The following is an 18377-nucleotide window of genomic DNA, read 5'->3' on the forward strand; positions in this document are numbered from 1 at the left end:
CCGTGGAATTATGGCGCCCCCCAGGTACTTACTAACTTACTAACTCACTAACCAACCTATCTCCAATCTCCTCCCTATTCCTTTCAGGTTTATTTTTGGAGCCATTATTCTCGCCATTGTTCATACTCTATATCTGCACCCAGCACCAAGGAAATCTAAGGTCGTAATACTATCATTGACAGGGCCAGCACGGAAAGCCAGCACAGAAAAAAAAAAAAGGGTAACAAGCAACGAATCAACAAGCACAACAGATGAGGTACCGCAACATCAAAGTCCATCCCAAGGCACAAATATGCAGGAACACTATACAGCTCATCTCGTATGTCCGACATCCGTCCTGCGCAATCAATGAAGAATCGGAAAGCCAACAAGCGGTATACATACATCATGCAGTCATGGTAGATCAGTTCAAATGGAGAGTCATCAACATTTCCCAGAGCAGAGAGCCGCCTCTCCCAAATCCCAACAGGGTGTCCGAAGTAAACCCACAAAACCCGCTCCTTGCTAGGGTCCATCAAGAATCAAGCGCCCCGGCCGATAATCTCTTTTTTTGCCTCTCCCTTAACCCATGCGAATAGAATCAGTAGCCTCTCCAACGCTCTCCAGCCAATCCAGTTGGATGTGAGTCGTCAACTAAACCAAGGAGACAACACCGGTGACAATGTCTCATCTCTTGACAACTCACACAGAATGAGATGCGGAGAGTAATCCAATGCAGCGATGGTCGGAGAATCAAGGACGAAAAGTAACGGTAGGAAACAAAGTAAGGTAGTGAGAAAATAAGGCAGAAAATAATCTTCAGTACTGGAACATATGCCATTTGCTCCAGCTCTATCATATCTAAGTCTCCACTGCCTGACAGTAGAGTTGAATCTCGCCTACTTGACCCCTAGCGAGCATGTCACGCTGTTGTTCGCGCCACTCCATGAATGCCAGTTGAACGGCCTCGTCGCTGTCAATCGTAACAAAGTCTCCGTCTTCGTCCCGGTATCGTAGCCTGACCGACTTGCTGCCAATTGAGCGGTTGGTGAATCGGGCCAGCTTGGCGTCCACACGATCAATGAGCGAGCGGAACATGATGTTGCTGGCAATGACGAGAGTGACGTAGTTATCATCGAAATTCACCTTGACCTTGAGTTGCGTCGGCATGAGGGGCTCCTCATCCGGCTCGTGGCTCAGTGGAGACGTGGGCTGATCGGTGGCCGATGTGCTAGGACGGTAGTCAGAGTATTGGGGCTCGTGGAAATGCGTGTGCGGCACATGCCGGGGATCGGAATGTTGCTGGGAGTTGGGAAGGTGGTTTGCGTTGCGAATGGGGATGTTGGCATTGGTAGGGGAGTTGTTCTGGCTGCGGTTGGGAGGCGCCATCATGCTGGATATGTGAGCGGGAATCGGCGGGACGGGTACGTTGTCGACGGTCTGCATCGTATGGGCGCCCATGTAACGACGCATTTCCGGGTTGTGGGTGTGGTTGTGGATATCGGGGCTACTCGCGGATCGCATTCGCTGGGCCATGCCATTTGCCGCCTGGGCCCCTGACATCGGAGGGAGTGAGGGTCGTTGAGCACTTCGTCCATTCGGAGCACCGCTGAAATAAGGATTTGAATTAGGCCCATCTCTTGACGTCGCACGGGACAAAGCCGGGGCTGTATACCGAGCATTTTCTTCATTCCAGTTGCCTGTAGGTGTCACTTGACGACCATGGAAATATCCAGTAGACTGGGAGCTGGACCGTGTAGACGGAGTTTCGGCGACGGGGGAGAAGTAAGATGGAGCGTTCCTCTCTGCTGGCGACATACTGCCTCCAGAAAGATGGGTGTGCAGTGACAGATTCGGATCGGGTACAGGTATGCGAGGGCGACCGGAGCTACCGCTGCCTCCTGTTGCTGAACGGGTTCGGAGACTGGTGCTGGAGGCGTTACGGCTCATCGGGAATTCCGAGAAGAAGCCTGCTTCCTGCGTGGCTGCTTGCTCTTCCGCATAATACTCTTGTTCATATGGGTTCGGAATGTTGGACATGGATCGCATGTACGTGAATTCGGTCTCGGAGGTGCCGGTGTTGCGAGCGCTGCGCTGCTCTGCCTGGATCGCCCGTTGTGCCTCAATGTCCCGGCTCCATTTGCGCATGATGTCCTCGTTCGAATAGCGAATGATGAAATTGTCCACGACTCCTGGATCACCCTTCCAGAAGATCTGGATGCGGTAAGAGCCTGTCACCAAGTAATTTAGTCAAAGCAGCTCCCCCAAATGTTTGAGAAGTCCTCGTACCTGGCTTGGGAAGGCAGAGCACGTCTGTCACGTTCGCCATGTAAATGCGGCCTTTGAGCTGAAGCCGCGGCTTGCCTTTAATCATCGCAGCGGGCTTGTCTTTGCCTAGATTCAGTTTCGACTTTTGCTTGTTAGGGTTGATATCCTTGCAGCAGAGGAGTATCCGTTCGAAGAGATAGATATGATACTAATCCAAAAGTCAGCTGGCTGTTCTCTCAACTCCATCTTTGCAAAAGGAGCCTGGAATGGCTTCTAACCTCTCTCTCTGAGTCTTTGCCATTATCACCCTTGATCACCGAAAAGGTGCCAAAACGGAGAAGGTCACCAAATGCTTCAATCTTCAGAGCCTTCCAGTCATCCACTCGTTCATCGAGGTCTTTGACAGCAGACTGCAGGTGCTCTTTGTCAATGGCATCATTTGCCGAGTCTAAAACGGTTTGGATAGCGTCGATGGCTCGTTGGATGTCAGTCCGGAGGTCTGGGTTTTCTGTTTGCTTCAGAAGTTCCTGCGTGGTGGTCAGTAATGAGACTAGTGGCTATGTATTGAGACGAGGGAATCCTTACCCCTAACATCAGGGGATATTTAGTCAAGCGCTGGAAAGGCTTGACAAAGAAACCGTTCAAGGTTGCGGGTTGCGCCACCATCTGTAGCAGGTCCTTGGACCGCGGGGCCATGTGAATCTTGTCCCAATCTCTGAGACAGATCTCATCACAGCGCATCTGGTTGGCGATAAAGGGCTCATATTGGCGGAAAGCTTCCTCGTGCTGGATAAACAGCTCGCCCCAGTTTTGTTTCTCTTCGGGCAGCGCATAGTGCTGTTCAATACGGATCAAGAACCGCTGAGCAAAATCAAGCAGATTGTTGAGATTCAAGAAAATTTGATGGCTAGCATCACCATTTACAGCACTTGTCTCTTCTAACTCCTTCTTCAGGGCCTGTAGATTCTGGAGATGATGAACATAGTCGCGCTCCGTTTCCAGTAACTCCTTGAGGATGTGTTCCCGTTTGGTGAGCTTGACGGCACCTTTCGCGGGGGCCCCTGCTCCAATATCCGACGGTCGCTTCAGCTGTCCCTGCATCTCCAGGATGTCCAGAACCCGGTTAACCATCTTGATCACTTTGGTGAAGCCAGTGGTGTTTTCGCCGTAAAGGTCCGTGATAAGGAAGCAGTCTTGCTGAGGGAATCCCAGCTCCTTCAGAGACGCATGGAGGAATTTGAAGGTGGCGGCTTTCGGGCGTTTAGCCTCGGCGACTTTCGTGGTGTCGATTTCCAGGACTTCTTCGGGATCGGAGGCATTGTAGATAGTCAGGAGGGGATAGCCTGTCCGGAGACAATTCCACAGCGACGCCACCGGATCGGTGTTCCCCTGAGCCAGATCGGCTTCCTCCATTTCTCGCATATGGGGTTCGAAGTTCGGTACTTCGGCCAGGCGCTTCTTGAGGTTGACGCAGCTCTGATAGATCGATTCGCCGCCGCGGCGGTTGATGATGTTGTCCTCGGCGATAGGACCGCCATTCATGGTGATGGTCTCAGCCATCTCGACGGGGGTGGTGGCCGACTCGGACCGTAAGGAGTGGAGGCCGGCGACAATGTGGGGGAGGAGCGAAGGGCTTCAAATCTGCGCAGCAGACCGACGGAGGGAGAAAGAGGAAGGAAATGACAGGCGTGCTTGCACGAGGATCAAGTCGAGCATGGGTCACTGGATGCGAGCCGGTGGACCGATGCGGGATGGATGGGACAAGCGAGCAGCTAAGGAACCTTAGGAGTGGAGATGGTGGTACGTTAACTATTAGTTAACTCTCTCCCTAAAAGCTGAGTCAAACCGCGAGCTGTTGTTCCGTGTCTCGACCCTCGCCGCCAGAAGTCGATCGAATGCGTGAATTTAAAATACACCTTTGGGGGGTCGACGAGTTCACGCGACGAGCCGGATGGGTGATTTTTGTAATTCGGGGAAAGCTCTGCGCTTTTAATAGAAAATTAGTATGGCCTTGGCCAGGGACAAATCTCCGGCCCTTGCTGGCGACAGCGCCCTTCCTGATCAAAAGATGGCGAACCCGAAACCCAAGAAGGATCGAGAAAAATAGAAATGCTGGGTGTGGGGTTTGATTTGCCGCTGCAGCCAGGCAAGCGCAGGCACGTAGTAAGCAGGAACCAAAGAAAGAGCAGCAGCAGCAGCAAGTAGCAGCAGCAGGTTCCAAAGAGGCGGATTTTGCCCCTCAACCGAGAAAACAGCTGAAAGGTGGAAATCAGATAAAATATGGGAACGGGAAAGGATCCCTGGAGCGGTACCGCCGGGAACCGTAGGTGAAGGTCAATTTTAAATGAAAAACTAATAAGAATAGCTATGGTATGAAAAATAGGGTGGAAAATAAACCCGGAAGGAGAGAAAGCGAAGAGAGGGAGAGTAAAGAACAAGAGAGGGAGGAGGAGGAGGAGGAGGGGGGGAGGGGATGATGGAGGGGAAGGAGGTCAATGGGAAGAAAGGAGGGAAAATGTGAGAAAGCAAAGGATAGACAATCAACAGTGACAAGAGATGGAAACACCGGACTGGGGGTAAGAAAAGGAAGAGTGAGAGAGAGAGTCCAGGCCAGTCAAGTGGTCCAGTTTGCCCGACTGAGTGGTAGCGCGCGTCAGCTCCAGTCGACAAGTGAAGAAGTGACAAACTTCCCGAGTACTACTATGGAGTACTCTGTACTAAACTGCGAGGAACTAGTCAGTCGGAAGGAAGGACTGACTTGACCAGGACGGGATGATTAAAGGGGGAGGGAGGAGGAGGAGGGGAGGGGGAAGGGAAAGAATGGGTGTTCGGGTGGGTGGGTTTGAAGTGGAGAGAGGAGAGACCGCAGTAGATACTACTAGTCAGTATCGAGTAGTGGAGGAGGGGAGTTAAGAAGCACAAAAGAGACACCCGTGAAAGAGGGGGAGAAAAAGAAAGAGTTGACTGAGGAGGAAGGGTGCGAGACAAGGAGAAGGAGAAGAAGGAGGATGCAACATACCAGAAGAGACGCTGATGTGGGACTGAAATTGGTGGTTACTACCTTTGAAGAATTAGATCATAAGTAGATAGCCGATCGTGAAAGGTGGGAAAGGTCAGTATGTGAGTCGCGCAACTATAATACTTTTGACTATACTACTAATAATAATTATAATGAGGGGAGGGGGGGAAGGAATTAATCTGGGAGACAGAGAGAGACAGAGTCCGGGCAACGGAGACAGGAATGAGGAGTACCAAACAATCAACAATTCCAAGTACGTATACGTTAGAATCTGGAATCTTCAATAACAGTCCACGTACTTTGGGGGAGGGAGTGTGGATGGTCAAGTCATATCTGACCGTCTTTTAGAGCAACAGATTTGAATTTCAATAACTACGTACTAAATTCAAATCCAGGCCGAATTGGCAAAAAAGCTGGGGTTGGCCCCGGTAGGGATTCGAGAATGACCGAAGCAGATTGGAGGCCGCATCGGCTGCATGAAGACTCCTCTCACACCAACTGTTTGAGATTTGAACTAGTCCCGAGGCACGCTTAGATTGCCGCCCCATAGACTACCAATCTATCTATCTATCTACACACCACCACAGGAAAACTGGTTATACACCTGGAATTAAGAATAAATTTTTACTGTACCTAGAAAATACATCCTTAGATTACTACATACATTGACTCGTCTCATCATCATCTTCTTCATCTCCTTGCAACCTTTGTATCAGCATCGACAGTTCGGACATTTTTCCCTATTTCATGATCCTCGATCACTACTGTACATCCCAGGGGTAAGGATGTCCGACCTGCATACAATCCCAAACACAAGGAGCAACACACATACCACCTGGCAGGTACCACTACCCGCGACACAGTGTCCAATCTACTCCCAAGTCGATGGTTGTTCCTCTTTAGTCGCGATATCGACCCCATCGGAACCCTGGGCACAGCACCTTCATTGGTTGGGGAAGTGACAGGAGTGGATGTCCGCCGGTTTCAGGGCTGTAGTAGTGGTGGTGGCCGATGATGGAATGATCCAAGCCACCGACGAGCTGGTTCCCATGACAAAAACCCTAATTATTATTCCCCACGAGGATGACAATTACGGAGGTTTGGGAGTTCATGGATAATACCAAGTTGCAGGATACTTTCCACTAGTCAGTTCCTGTAGGATGTTAGAAAGGGCCGGCTGGGAAGGTACCTTGCCGCCTTCCTCCTGCATCGGAAAAAAGGTACTACCTACCTACTGGTTCCCGCCAACTCGGTCAGGCACAGGGTGTAAAGTTACATCCTGCTCTCCCCTTGCCTAGAAGTGACAGCCTCTATCCCGGTGGTTGGGTCAGTAGGATTTGCTTGGACAGTACATTTAATAAATCTCTCTCTCATTAAAATACACCCAAAATCAAATGAACTAGCCCCTTCTTGCCTCGGTTGATCGTTATCGCTTGTAGGAAAGGGTGAACTGCCTGAGTCAAGTGTTGGCCCCACACCAGTTGCTCGCGCCATCATCGCCATCATCCCTGCAGAGACTATGCTCTCTCTGCCTGCGCATTTCGGTTCCAAAGCAATAACTCAGCAAGCACTGCACATTACAAATAGTATTATGGTTGAGGTACAGGGGCATTTAGTACTTTACCAAGAACAAGCCCACAAGTAGTACTATGAGCAGCCGCAACATTGGCATTAGAGGATGGGTATATAAATATATATAAGTACCCCCAGGTATTCGAGTTTTGTGTAGAGACGACAGCTCCTCTGAACATGGTTGAGGGTTAAACGAGGAACTGGGTATCGCATGCAGGCTTATACCTGCGCCAAGGGAAAGCAACAGAATTATTTTTCAGGTACGAAGACGAGAAATTATACGTATTAAGGGTATGTGGAGAAGTTATGAAGATGCATGTGAGCTGGGTAGAACAGAGGCTACTGTTCTGATATATTGAAAGTGCATCTAGCAGTAAAGAGGGACAGTGGCCTTAGGACAAGCTACTAGTACTATTGTATTGAAGTTTGATGCTACTGGGACCATTATATATTCCACACCAGCAAAAGTAGACTGGCGCTCTGGTATTAGTAGATAGTCAATTATGGTGCGCATCTCGTACTGCAACAGAATTATGAACAAACCAGATAGGTCCAGTAAGCTTATTGAGCTGATATTGACTAGAAGCTTGCCAGAGCATGCGATCAGGTCCCTTGCTGAGCTGATGTTCTATCAATTGCTTGCATGGTAGAGGACATCATAATGGCTGAAGTTAGAAACATCGACGAAGAGCTGAGAAAAGTAGATCGCCTTAAAGGAAATCAGAATGCATTAAATGCAGTAAATGTATGAAAATTCTTTCCCTCGAATACTCTGTCTATAAACTGCTTATATCTCTGAATTAGAAATGGTGGTGTAGTAGATTCTGAGTCGCCAAGTTCGACGAGGGTGTGGTTCTAGGTTTGACTATTTGACCCAGTTCGGCATAATATTGATGGCTCATAACTATTGCAAGATATTTAAATATTAGTAATAAACAATAATAAAAACAAATATGAAATATGAACTAAGTTCTGTTAGTCAATGGAAAGTGGTGTAGTTATCTGCTGGCAAAGATGAAAGTGGTCTCCCCGGTAAGGTAAACAATACCCGTCAGGCCATAATAGCTGGCTATTATTGATGCTCCACTCTCCGCGGTGTCAGTCACTCCCTCCAAAACGTCACTTCGCCAGCTTCACCACCCCCCCCAACCACTCTGTCTCATCCATCTCTCGCCATGGCTTGCTAGTTTTCCATCTTTTCTTCTTCTCGGCCTTAATTCATCCCGGTCGTTATTCTCCTTCTTTATGTGGTTGTGCCAATAGCCACCTCTGCCTTAAACCCCCACGGAAGGAAAGGGTGGTGTCCAGCTCACCTCTTTGCTTCACAGTGTCCTAGGAGCCCTAGCCACCACAAGCCTTGCTTCCTTACCGGAGCACCTGGGCCCAACCTATCCTTGTCGCCCTTTTGTCTGAACGGAGGGGCCTCAAGGAGGCTTGAGAAACTAAGCTAGGCAAATTTCCCAGCGAACCCATGGCGAGGGACACCGCGCAAACTCCGATCATCCCTCGTCCCCGGCTGCTTCAGGGCGCCGCCAGTTATCCCTCCGACCTCACCGCCCCCTCGCTGTCTGCGCCCTTCAAGCTTGACGAGGGTTATTCCGATGAAACGAGAAGTCAGCCCGACAAGGACTTCCTGAATTCGCCCCCCGATGATGTGATGCCGCTCCCCGACTGGGTTAATGCTTATAATGAGGCTGAGCGAGCCGGTGAGTTAAGCCCCCCTTCCCTTGGTTCCGTCCGGCGCAAGGATCCTCTTCCGTTTGGCTTCTTAGCGCGATCATCATCATACTGACAGGTTGTGGTGTTTCATGTAGAGCTCGCCTACAAGCTTCTACGCACCTTGCGTGCTTCCACTGTCGCCTCGGTGGTTGAGAAGCTAGCGCCTCTATTGCACATGGATCCCGTGCTAAAGTTACCTCCGGAAATCACCGCCGAGATCTTCTCCTACCTCGACCCTCAAACATTGGTAACAGCTTCGTTGGCATCCCGCTCCTGGCGTGATCGCATTTTTGACACCCGTCTTTGGAGAGATTTGTACATCAGCGAAGGCTGGCGGGTCGACATTGACGCCGTGCATACGTACGAACAGGAACACTCGGGATTGGAATCCCCCCAACTCCGAAAATCTCGGTTGAGGCATATAGACCCGGATCTTGGTGAACCGAAACAGAAGAAGCGCGTACCCCCCAGCTGGCTAGACTCTCGCGCGACAGGATCGCTGGATAACAATGAGGCCGTGCAAGGAAATGGGCTGCAGCCTTCCGCAGCGGCAGATGTTGAGGGTGATCATCACATGAGTGATGCGTCAAACGATCGTGGACCGGTGCTCGCAGCTGGGCAACAATCATCAAGCGCACGTCATGAGTCGGGAACTGCTCAACTGAAGTCAAACTTACAGCAGATTTCGACGAACGCTAGCCCTCCCAAGTCATCACTATTGATCCGGATGCCCAATGGTGCCGCGAAGATGAATTGGCCACATCTATATCGGGTACGGAGGCGGCTGGAAGAGAACTGGACCAAGGGCAGATTTACGAACTTTCAGCTGCCGCATCCAAATCACATGGAAGAATCTCATCAGGAGTGTGTATATGCGATTCAGTTTACCGATAAATGGCTGGTCAGTGGTAGCCGGGACAAGACTGTTCGAGTATGGGACCTGGACACCAAGCGATTATGGCATCCGCCTCTTCAAGGCCACTCAAAGTCGGTTCTCTGTCTGCAGTTTGATCCCCGCCCTTCTGAAGATATCATCGTGTCGGGAAGCAGCGATAAGAATGTCATAATCTGGCGCTTTTCTACTGGAGAGAAGCTTCACGAGATTGCGCCAGCTCATGATGACTCTGTCCTAAACCTCCGATTCGACGAACGCTATATAGTAACTTGCTCCAAGGACAAACTTATCAAGATCTGGAACAGGCGCCAGCTTACACCAATGGACAAGGACTACCCCTCTGTTTTCCAGGGTTCGGGTGTCTCCTATCCCTCGTATATTGTTGACACGAGCGACATTCCCGCTTTTATCCTCGAGGCCGAAATTGCCAAAAATCACATTCGAACCTTGGCGCCATATTCGTTGCTAATGATTCTTGACGGACACACTGCCGCAGTGAATGCTATCCAGCTCAACGAGGATGAAATCGTGTCCGCCTCGGGCGATCGCCTGATCAAGGTCTGGAACCTGCGCAACGGCGCGTGTCGGAAGACAATGATAGGCCACGAAAAGGGCATTGCATGCGTACAGTTTGACAGCAAACGCATCATCAGTGGAAGCAACGATGATACAGTTCGCATCTTCGACCACGCCTCCGGTGCCGAAGTGGCCTGCCTGCACGGGCACGCCAACCTCGTTCGGACAGTCCAAGCTGGTTTCGGAGACCCACCGGGTGCAGAGGAGGCCTTGCGACTGGAAGCTCTGGCTGTCGACAACGAATTTCGTGATGCTCAGCGCACCGGTGCAAACGTTGACCTCGGCCCTAGTGCCCTCCGGCGCGCCGGATATCAACAAAACACCAACGGGTCCCGGAACCCAAGAGACATCAAAGCCCTGGGTGCCAAAATCCCCCCGGGCGGAGGCGGGAGCCAATGGGGACGAATCGTCTCCGGCTCATACGACGAAACCATCATCATCTGGAAGAAGGACAACGAAGGCCGCTGGGTTGTAGGCCAGCGACTCCGACAGGCAGACGCCGCTGCCAATGCCTCATACAGCCACCTAGATTCCTCTGCACGCCAGACAATCGCACGAGCCAACGCCTTTGCTCAAGCGCACCAGGCGCAACAAGCCCAAGCTACCATGGCGGCCGCCGCGGCGGCCGCTGCGATATCAACAGGCGGTGGAGCGCCGCAGCAACCACAACCACCACGTTTGCCTACCAACAACTCCAATACTAACGATCCCTCCTCGCAAAATGCACCCTGGCCCGCGCACCTAGCCCTGAACCCGGCCCTCCTCATCTCCAACAACCTCCCACCCACCGTCCAGCAAAGCACACCTCAAGCTCAAACTCAAGCACCCGCACCCATAATGCATGCCGGCGCCCCAATGAGACCACCACCACTACCACCGCATGCTCAGCAACACCAACACCAACAACAGCAACACCCCCGAATGAGAGCCTTCCCCGCCGCCCCCCAACAACCACCTACCTCGAGGATCTTCAAGCTCCAGTTCGACGCGCACAAGATAATCTGCGCAAGTCAGGACCCGAGGATAGTCGGGTGGGATTTCACCGCTGATGATGAGGAACTGAAAGAAGCGTGTCAGTTCTTTACGGGGCTGTAACCTAACCGCCTTACATTAATTACTACTATCATCAGCGTACGGGGAAAAGGATGATGTGGTATAAGTGTTACCTCTTGGATCCAAGAAAGTTATATTCCTTCCCAACATTCCTTTCTTCTATTTATATATCTATTTTTGGTTTTCTCTTTGAAAATCTCGTCTACCTTTTCGATCGATTTTCTTGTGCATTAGGAGCCTGTCTATTTTGAGTTTCTTTTTTTTCTCTCTCTGTCTCTTTATATGATTGCCTTTGGGTGATTTGTCTATATTGCATGAGAATCATTTCGTTTCTTCGCCTCTTCTTCTTCTTGTGGAGACTTTATCTATGTGTGTGGGTCTGCCTTGTCAGGCCTTGTTGTGTTCCGTTCATAACTTTTATCTCTAGAGCATTTCGGCATTGGAGCGATGGAGTCGGTTGGTTCATGTCAGCAGAGACGAAATGACTACAGCTGTTGTTCGTTTATGACATTGATAATGACATTGCCAATGATGAAAACTTGAAGTATGCAATCACATTCTACAGGCTAGCGCTAGTAATCTGGACAATAGAGACAACCCCGTCGATGAAGGCGCGTCTTGCGTTTGTACCATTTGGCGAGGGTTGAAAAACGAAGAAACGATCAAATTTATCTGGCGCACCCCCAGTCCGATCAATGTGCTACTGAAAGGACAGCCTCACACAAGTATGCAAGTTATGGTTCAAGCAATCATTGGTATATGATTCAGACCGACATCGGGCTTGTGTCCGGGACGTTGCGAGAGGGAAACGCCTGAAGCGACCTCCAAACTCCTGAGAACCACTGTTGTAGGCTTTGCACCTGATTTGTCAGGGCATTAGCATGCGTATGTTCTGCTGCATTAGATGAAAGATGGCTTCTCGCAGTGGCGTATGTGTCATTGGAGGCCGTATTCGAATGAATGGCGGCGTCCTGCTCATTACGAGCCCCCATGCAGCAGGATAACCAAGAGTTGACGCCACGCAGCGATTGTAGCCAAGAACGAGAGTTAAAGTTGGCGGACTCACTTGCTTCCTGTGCGGTAAAGACGGGTGGTGACTCCGTGGGTGCAAGATAGCATGTCGCAGAATCCCCCACGCTCTCAGTGCCTTGGGCATCGAGGCTTTCCATATGCCTGGGTATGCCGGGCATTTGCGAACGAGACGCACAGGTATAAAACGAGTCAACCCTAGACGTAGGAAGAGAAGTATTTGCCGAGGTTGGCCGTTGAGAAGTAGATGTCAGAACTGGGCGAGGCAACGGTAGTAAGCTATTCAGGCCGATCTGTGGGCGATGTCTTCGCATGCGACTACCCGCGCCTGTGTTTGCAGGATCGGTGCTGTCAGCCTGGTCCTGTTTTGCATCTGAGAGCCTTGTGTTGATTTGTCCCTCTTGTGTAGCGCTGCTATCAACATCAACACCATCTTCGCAAGTAGCTGAAATGGCAGTTCGGTGAAAGGGATGGTCCTCCAATCGTCTAGCCAAGTTCATGCCGTGACCACTCTGCCTATAAGGAAAGCGACCTTGGACCGCAGTACCATCTTCTGCCCTCGCCACAATATATGTCTGACGTCTAGGCTGCGGGGGAGGAGACGATGAAAAGCTGAGGAGCCTTCGTAGCATTCCTCCGTAGGATCCCGTTCTGGAGCCATCAGCAACGCGCCTACCCGCACGCCTAGGCGGGCTTGGACTCGACTGCTGTGTTCGCCCACTGGTAGTGGCAGAACGGACGGGGAATTGAGCAGTGTAGTTGACAGCTTCTCGAGTTCCAAATGAAGGAAGTCCAGGGGGTGTGGGCGCTCTCACTGGTGGAGGATAAGTGGGAAGTGCAGGGCTGACTGGTGAGTCAAGGTTACCCGGCCATTTAAACGCTCTCGAGGTATCATCTGCATCGTTGAGACTAACTGCCTTCCTGAGGTGCAACGCATCAAGAAGGTTCTGCTTCAGCGAGTCATCTGCAGGTAAGGCTACAACCGCCTTCCCTTCATCTGTGGATAGCACACGGCTGTCCAATGCTAATTGGGGATGCCAACCAGGGGATTGTGTATCCTTTTCCGGACAATACTTTGGCTCACGGTCCGCCCGCTGGGAAGGATCCGTTGCTTCAGGCGCAAGGGGGACAAACATGGCCATATTGGCAGCGATCCTGCTATCCAGATTGCCACGAGAATGACATGCCGAGCCAAACTTCGAGCCGAGGTCTTCGGTGCCAGAGTCTGTCCGTAGGGCATTGAAGATGGAACTCTCCTCACTCATCACGGATTCTGACAAGGTCGCTTTGCCTAGTGGCGTGGCTTCTCCTAGTGGTTCCACCTCCGTTGCGGAGACTTCATCCTCGTCGGAAGAACCATGCTGAGCGACTGGGGGGTTCTGAGACTGAGTATCCATGATACCATGTAGGCGGGTCGTGCTGCAGGGCCACGTTCACATTAATATGAAGATGAGGGTGGACTAGAGAACATGCCACAAGGACGGCAGCGCCGTAAAGGATTGAGGGTCCATGGCACCTTCCCTAGATCGTGCAGCCCTCGAGGAAAGTACACAGCACAATGAAGAAGGCATGGCCTTGCGTATAGCATTTAAATGAGCATTAGTAAGTAGTGAGAACCGGCGGACTGACCGACCGACAGAAATCAACTGCACGTGGTGCCATTGATGTTTTGAAAAATTCTCCGAAACAGAAATGTGATGAAGTTGAAGTGAACGGAGCAAGCAAAAAAGGGGAAAAGACAAAATTAGTCGCCTCTACTTCACCAGTTTTCCCTCACCTCAACTCACGTCGACTTCCTGACATTTTCTTTTTTTACAAGTAAGCATCCACAATGAATGGTTTGTTATGAGACTCACAAAAGAAACAACTTGTACTGGCTGTGGAACGTGCGTGAGCGATGAGATTGAATGATGATGATTATTGATTATTGATTAGATCCGAGCGCCAACCCCGGAAATGGAGTGAAACAGTAAAACGGGGCTGCTCCACTCCAAGGTTCAATCCTACGAACCACCTGGAAACCTTAGCATTTAGCTAGCAATATGCGGTCGGATATCCAAACTACCCACTCCCTTGGTAATGGATGATCATGGCCCATCAGTGGAGAAAGATAAGTTTTTAATGCGTTATGGATATAGCTTGTTGTACCCTATTCTTTTCTCTCAATTCTGGGATGTCTTTCGTCGATCTGATTGATATCCGGCGCGGATGCGAACATCCCCACCGCATGTGTCGAGGTGGTCGCGATGACTGTGATTGCGATGGGGATTTTTTGGTTAAGTAAATTCACCTCCCAGTTGACGAATGAGGGAGCAGACAATACGATAGATTCACATCGACTGCCACCAATAGCATCTCCTCCCCCTCCCTTGACCAAAGTTGGGGAATCAGCCGAGGTCGGATCGTCGAGACCAAGAACAACGATGAAACCGGCCGTCATGAGACAAGACTATTCGAACCTCCTTTCCCAAAATTAAGTAGCAGCAGTGCAACCCAACCATCGGTCCGCTTTATAAACCGTCTTAAAATCTATGGACGTCATCGTGTCTTGGGAACGAGGCTAGGATAATATTAAAGCCACGGCGCCCAAACGTTCGTTAGTTGCGGTGAAATTGATTAATTTAGTTGCCCTTTTCCCCCTCATTTAATGCTCCGCTCCTCGCCAGCTGGTCACGCAACCCACCAGCTAACTAGCTGTTAAGTTGTTGTTGTCGTTGTCTTCTCATGGACTCCAGAGCACCCCAGGATTCGGCAGGTTTGCACCATGGCTCTGCCACGACTGCTCCAGCTGAGCTGCCTCCGTCGGGCCCGGTCTACAAGGTCTACAAGCGGCGGTTCTGGGGACTGGCGCAGCTGGTGCTGTTGAACATTGTCGTTAGTTGGGATGTAGGTTCTCTTATGTCTGCCGCCATGCAAAATGAGTCCTCTTCTGATATCCATCATCGTCTAGTGGTTAACCTTTTCCTCGATATCAACTACTGCGGCTGAGCATTTCCGCGTTTCTGAGAGCGCCATCAATTGGATGAGCACTGGTTATCTCTTCGCTTTTTGTGTCGCCAGCCCGTGAGTCTAGCCCTGGATGCTTATCTCCACCTGCCTTCGGCGCCTGGAAGCGACTGAAACTCACGCTCAATCTTACTCTCAGAGTCGTGATCTTCACTCTCAATAAAGGTGGCCCTAAACCCGCCATCATCACCACTTCAACTCTCCTCCTCGTCGGCAATTGGATTCGATATGCAGGGACCAAAGCGAGAGGAGGCATCTTCGGTGTCGCCATGTTTGGTCAGATCCTCATCGGACTCGCGCAGCCATTCTGTCTGAGCGCTCCAACGCGATACAGCGACCTCTGGTTTTCTGACCAGGGCCGGACCAGCGCAACGGCCGTAGCCACCCTTGCCAATCCGTTGGGTGCAGCTTTGGGAGAGCTGATTGACTCTTTCTGGGCGACCAAACCAAGCGAAGTCCCGAACATGGTTCTGTACATCTCTATCATCGTAAGCCTCCCTCAGGAATCCCTCCACACATAGATAGAACCAAAACCAGCCAGCCACGACATGTCGCACTCACCTACTAACAAACCCAAAAGGCAACGGTAGCAGCACTTCCCTCATTCTTCATTCCCTCCCAACCCCCGACGCCTCCAAGCGCTTCATCTGCGAGCACCAACGCCTCCACACCGCTCCTCCCAGCTATAAGCCAACTCCTCAAAACCCTCGAGTTCTACCTCATCCTAATCCCCTTCTCCATATACGTCGGCTTCTTCAACAGCGTGTCCTCGCTCCTCAACCAAATCCTCGAACCCTACTCATACACCGAAACCGAAGCCGGCATTGCAGGAGGCCTTCTAATCATCGTTGGCCTCATCGCCTCAGCCATCATCTCCCCCCTCACAGACCGCTACAAGCACTACCTCGCCACCATCCGCACACTTGTCCCCATCGTAGCAATCACCTATATCGCCCTGATCTTCGCCCCGCCCAGCCCCGCCGGCATCGCACCATCATATGTCGTGTGCTCCCTCCTCGGCGCGTCATCCTTCGCCCTCCTCCCCGTCGTTCTAGAGTACCTGGTCGAAATCACGTACCCTTTCTCCCCGGAGATAGGAAGCACGATCTGCTGGACGGGTGGGCAGTTATTGGGCGCGATATTTATTCTAGTTCAGGATGCATTGAAGGCCGGAGAGGACGCTTCCCCGCCGGTCAATATGCAAAATGCGTTGATTTTCTCTGCTGTCGTGGCGGTCGTGGCTGCACCGTGGCCGCTTTGCATTGGCTGTTTTGGTCGTGATGTGAGGAGACGGAGATTGGATGTTGATCGAGGCGTGGAGCTGGGCCAGGAGGAGGAGGCTGCTGAGGTGCAGGGTGATGATGATGCGGAGCGTAGAGCTGGAGCTGGGGAGGATGATACTAAGAAAGGATTCTTGGGGTTGAGTGTGGCGTGGAGGAAGTAATCCTGGAAATTCTATAGTCAGTGTGTACAGAATGTACTTTGTGATTGATGATTGCACGTGTGATACCCGGGACGTCCATCAAATGTGTCAATACCACGGCCTCTGTTGTACCTAACCTGTGACTGTAAATAAATAAATCAAGTGAAGATCATATGATGCTCAGGAAGGGTCAAAAAAGAAAGACGAAAAAAAAGGAATACCGAACAAAGTCTAGGACAAAATGACATTTCATCTAGTAAACAAAAGGAAATAAAATAAAATAAATAATAAAAGCACAAGTTTCAAACAAGGCAGAGACCAGCTATCTGTACATACACAGTTGAAGGCGACCGCCCCCCTTCTTAAGAACCATTTCCATATTCCATAGCCATCCATCTTTCATAGGGAGAAGGAAAGTAACAAACACGCATGTATCATCATCACCGACTCGCAACCCGTACCGTATTTGTCGAGGGCGGCGGGCAGCGGTCGAGAGAGACAACACTGAATGTATGTATGCTCCTTTCCTTCTTTTTTCTTTTTGATCTTCATCAACGGCAGGCCCGCATAGCCATCATATTGTGAATCAAATCAAGGGGGATCGATCGTAATATGCCTTTCTTTCTTTGTCTTCCTTCGTCGCGGAACCTGTCTTATCAACTTTCGGTCGTGCATTAGAAAGAAACGTAGCCCGCGGAGTGGAGTAAAGAAGATAAGAAAAAAAGACGTCTTTAGCTATCTATCGATCGACCGAGAGTGATTTGATGCGCTTATTTGAGGGCCTTCCAGAGCTTGGGGGCGGCGCACTGGGTAGCGCAGTGCGTGAGGTGGAAGACTAAGAAGGATGGTGGGTCAGTTTATGGGTTTTGTTGTTGTTGGGTTCGTCAAGATTGCGATATGGAGTCGAAGGAATTGTGGTGTTACGGTGTGCTGGTCAACTTACACTCCTCAACGCAGTCCTCCTTGGGGCCCTTGTAGTCGGGGTCCTCCTGCTGCTGGGTTACGCGCTCGACGCACTCATCGAAGTGGTGCTTGTAGGGGGCGCACTGGGAAGAGTTGGCGCACTCTGAGAGAAGCAATTGATTAGTGAATGCTCGAATGGATGATCATATTTGCAATGGGATGAGTTGTTCCGAGTCAATGGCTCAGAATCGCATGACGTGAGGGTCGGTCAGCGTGCATCCATCTGACCGACTACCCGTCCTGTTGTCACAATGTCCGTCTGGAAACGAACTCTCCCTCCCCCCAAGGAAAATGCACGGAATAAGTGAAATATGAAAGTGACAGTAAACTTACCCTCCTCAAGCTGGGGCTTGATGTCCTCAGGCTCCTCTTCCTCCTCCTCTTCCTCTTCCTCCTCTTCTTCCTCCTCCTCAGCGGGCTCCTCCTCGGCGGACTCCTCCTCAGCAGGGGTCTCCTCAGCAGACTCCTCGGTGCTCTCCTCGGCGGCAGGGGCGGCCTCCTCCTCGTTGTTCACGGCGGGCTTCTCCTCAGCCTCGGTCTCCTGGCTGGGGGTGGTGGTGGTGGTCTCCTCGGCGGGAGCCTCAGCCTGAGCCTCGGGGAAGCCGAAGGAGGACATAACGTCGGAGAAGAAGTCGGAGAGACCCATCTTGTCTTTGAAATTGGTTTCAATTGAGGGAAGATGGCGAGAAGGGGGGGCGTGTGGGCGGTGGATGTCGCGGTAATTGAGGATGGGGTTGGTTTTAACGAACTCGAAGCTTTGGCGTTGCTGGTTTCTGCCGGCCCTGGAAAATCGGAACACCCCGGCCGCCGGGCGATGGTCGCAATTATCGTACACGTGATTGGCCGCTCGGGTCGGCCGTGACTAATGCGGTAAT

The 18377-nt window shown here is 51.1% G+C and overlaps 5 protein-coding genes across 5 annotated transcripts; 2 read left to right on the forward strand and 3 right to left on the reverse strand.

Annotated features, from left to right (window-relative positions):
- Window positions 1-840: 840 nt before the first annotated feature.
- On the reverse strand, window positions 841-3807 carry AKAW2_51493A (Rho family guanine nucleotide exchange factor CDC24; the record flags this gene model as incomplete). The annotated part of the gene is made up of 4 exons (XM_041691428.1): window positions 841-2210; window positions 2269-2455; window positions 2526-2774; window positions 2833-3807. The coding sequence occupies 4 exons, from the start codon at window positions 3805-3807 to the stop codon at window positions 841-843; spliced, it is 2781 nt and encodes a 926-aa protein (XP_041544914.1).
- Window positions 3808-8309: 4502 nt separating this feature from the next.
- On the forward strand, window positions 8310-11123 carry AKAW2_51494S (F-box and WD domain protein; the record flags this gene model as incomplete). The annotated part of the gene is made up of 2 exons (XM_041691429.1): window positions 8310-8544; window positions 8653-11123. 2 exons carry the CDS (start codon window positions 8310-8312, stop codon window positions 11121-11123), a joined length of 2706 nt encoding a protein of 901 aa, XP_041544915.1.
- A 722-nt stretch (window positions 11124-11845) lies between these two features.
- AKAW2_51495A (uncharacterized protein) lies at window positions 11846-13507 on the reverse strand (the record flags this gene model as incomplete). The annotated part of the gene is made up of 1 exon (XM_041691430.1): window positions 11846-13507. The coding sequence occupies one exon, from the start codon at window positions 13505-13507 to the stop codon at window positions 11846-11848; it is 1662 nt and encodes a 553-aa protein (XP_041544916.1).
- A 1327-nt stretch (window positions 13508-14834) lies between these two features.
- On the forward strand, window positions 14835-16560 carry AKAW2_51496S (putative cell surface receptor/MFS transporter (FLVCR); the record flags this gene model as incomplete). Its single annotated transcript, XM_041691431.1, has 4 exons — window positions 14835-14996; window positions 15061-15173; window positions 15256-15604; window positions 15697-16560. The coding sequence occupies 4 exons, from the start codon at window positions 14835-14837 to the stop codon at window positions 16558-16560; spliced, it is 1488 nt and encodes a 495-aa protein (XP_041544917.1).
- Window positions 16561-17309: 749 nt separating this feature from the next.
- AKAW2_51497A (cytochrome b-c1 complex subunit 6 family protein) lies at window positions 17310-18148 on the reverse strand (the record flags this gene model as incomplete). Its single annotated transcript, XM_041691432.1, has 3 exons — window positions 17310-17374; window positions 17483-17605; window positions 17836-18148. 3 exons carry the CDS (start codon window positions 18146-18148, stop codon window positions 17310-17312), a joined length of 501 nt encoding a protein of 166 aa, XP_041544918.1.
- Between the last annotated feature and the right edge of the window lie 229 nt (window positions 18149-18377).

Source organism: Aspergillus luchuensis, chromosome 5 (assembly GCF_016861625.1).
Source record: "Aspergillus luchuensis IFO 4308 DNA, chromosome 5, nearly complete sequence".
NCBI classification, from domain to species: domain Eukaryota; kingdom Fungi; phylum Ascomycota; class Eurotiomycetes; order Eurotiales; family Aspergillaceae; genus Aspergillus; species Aspergillus luchuensis.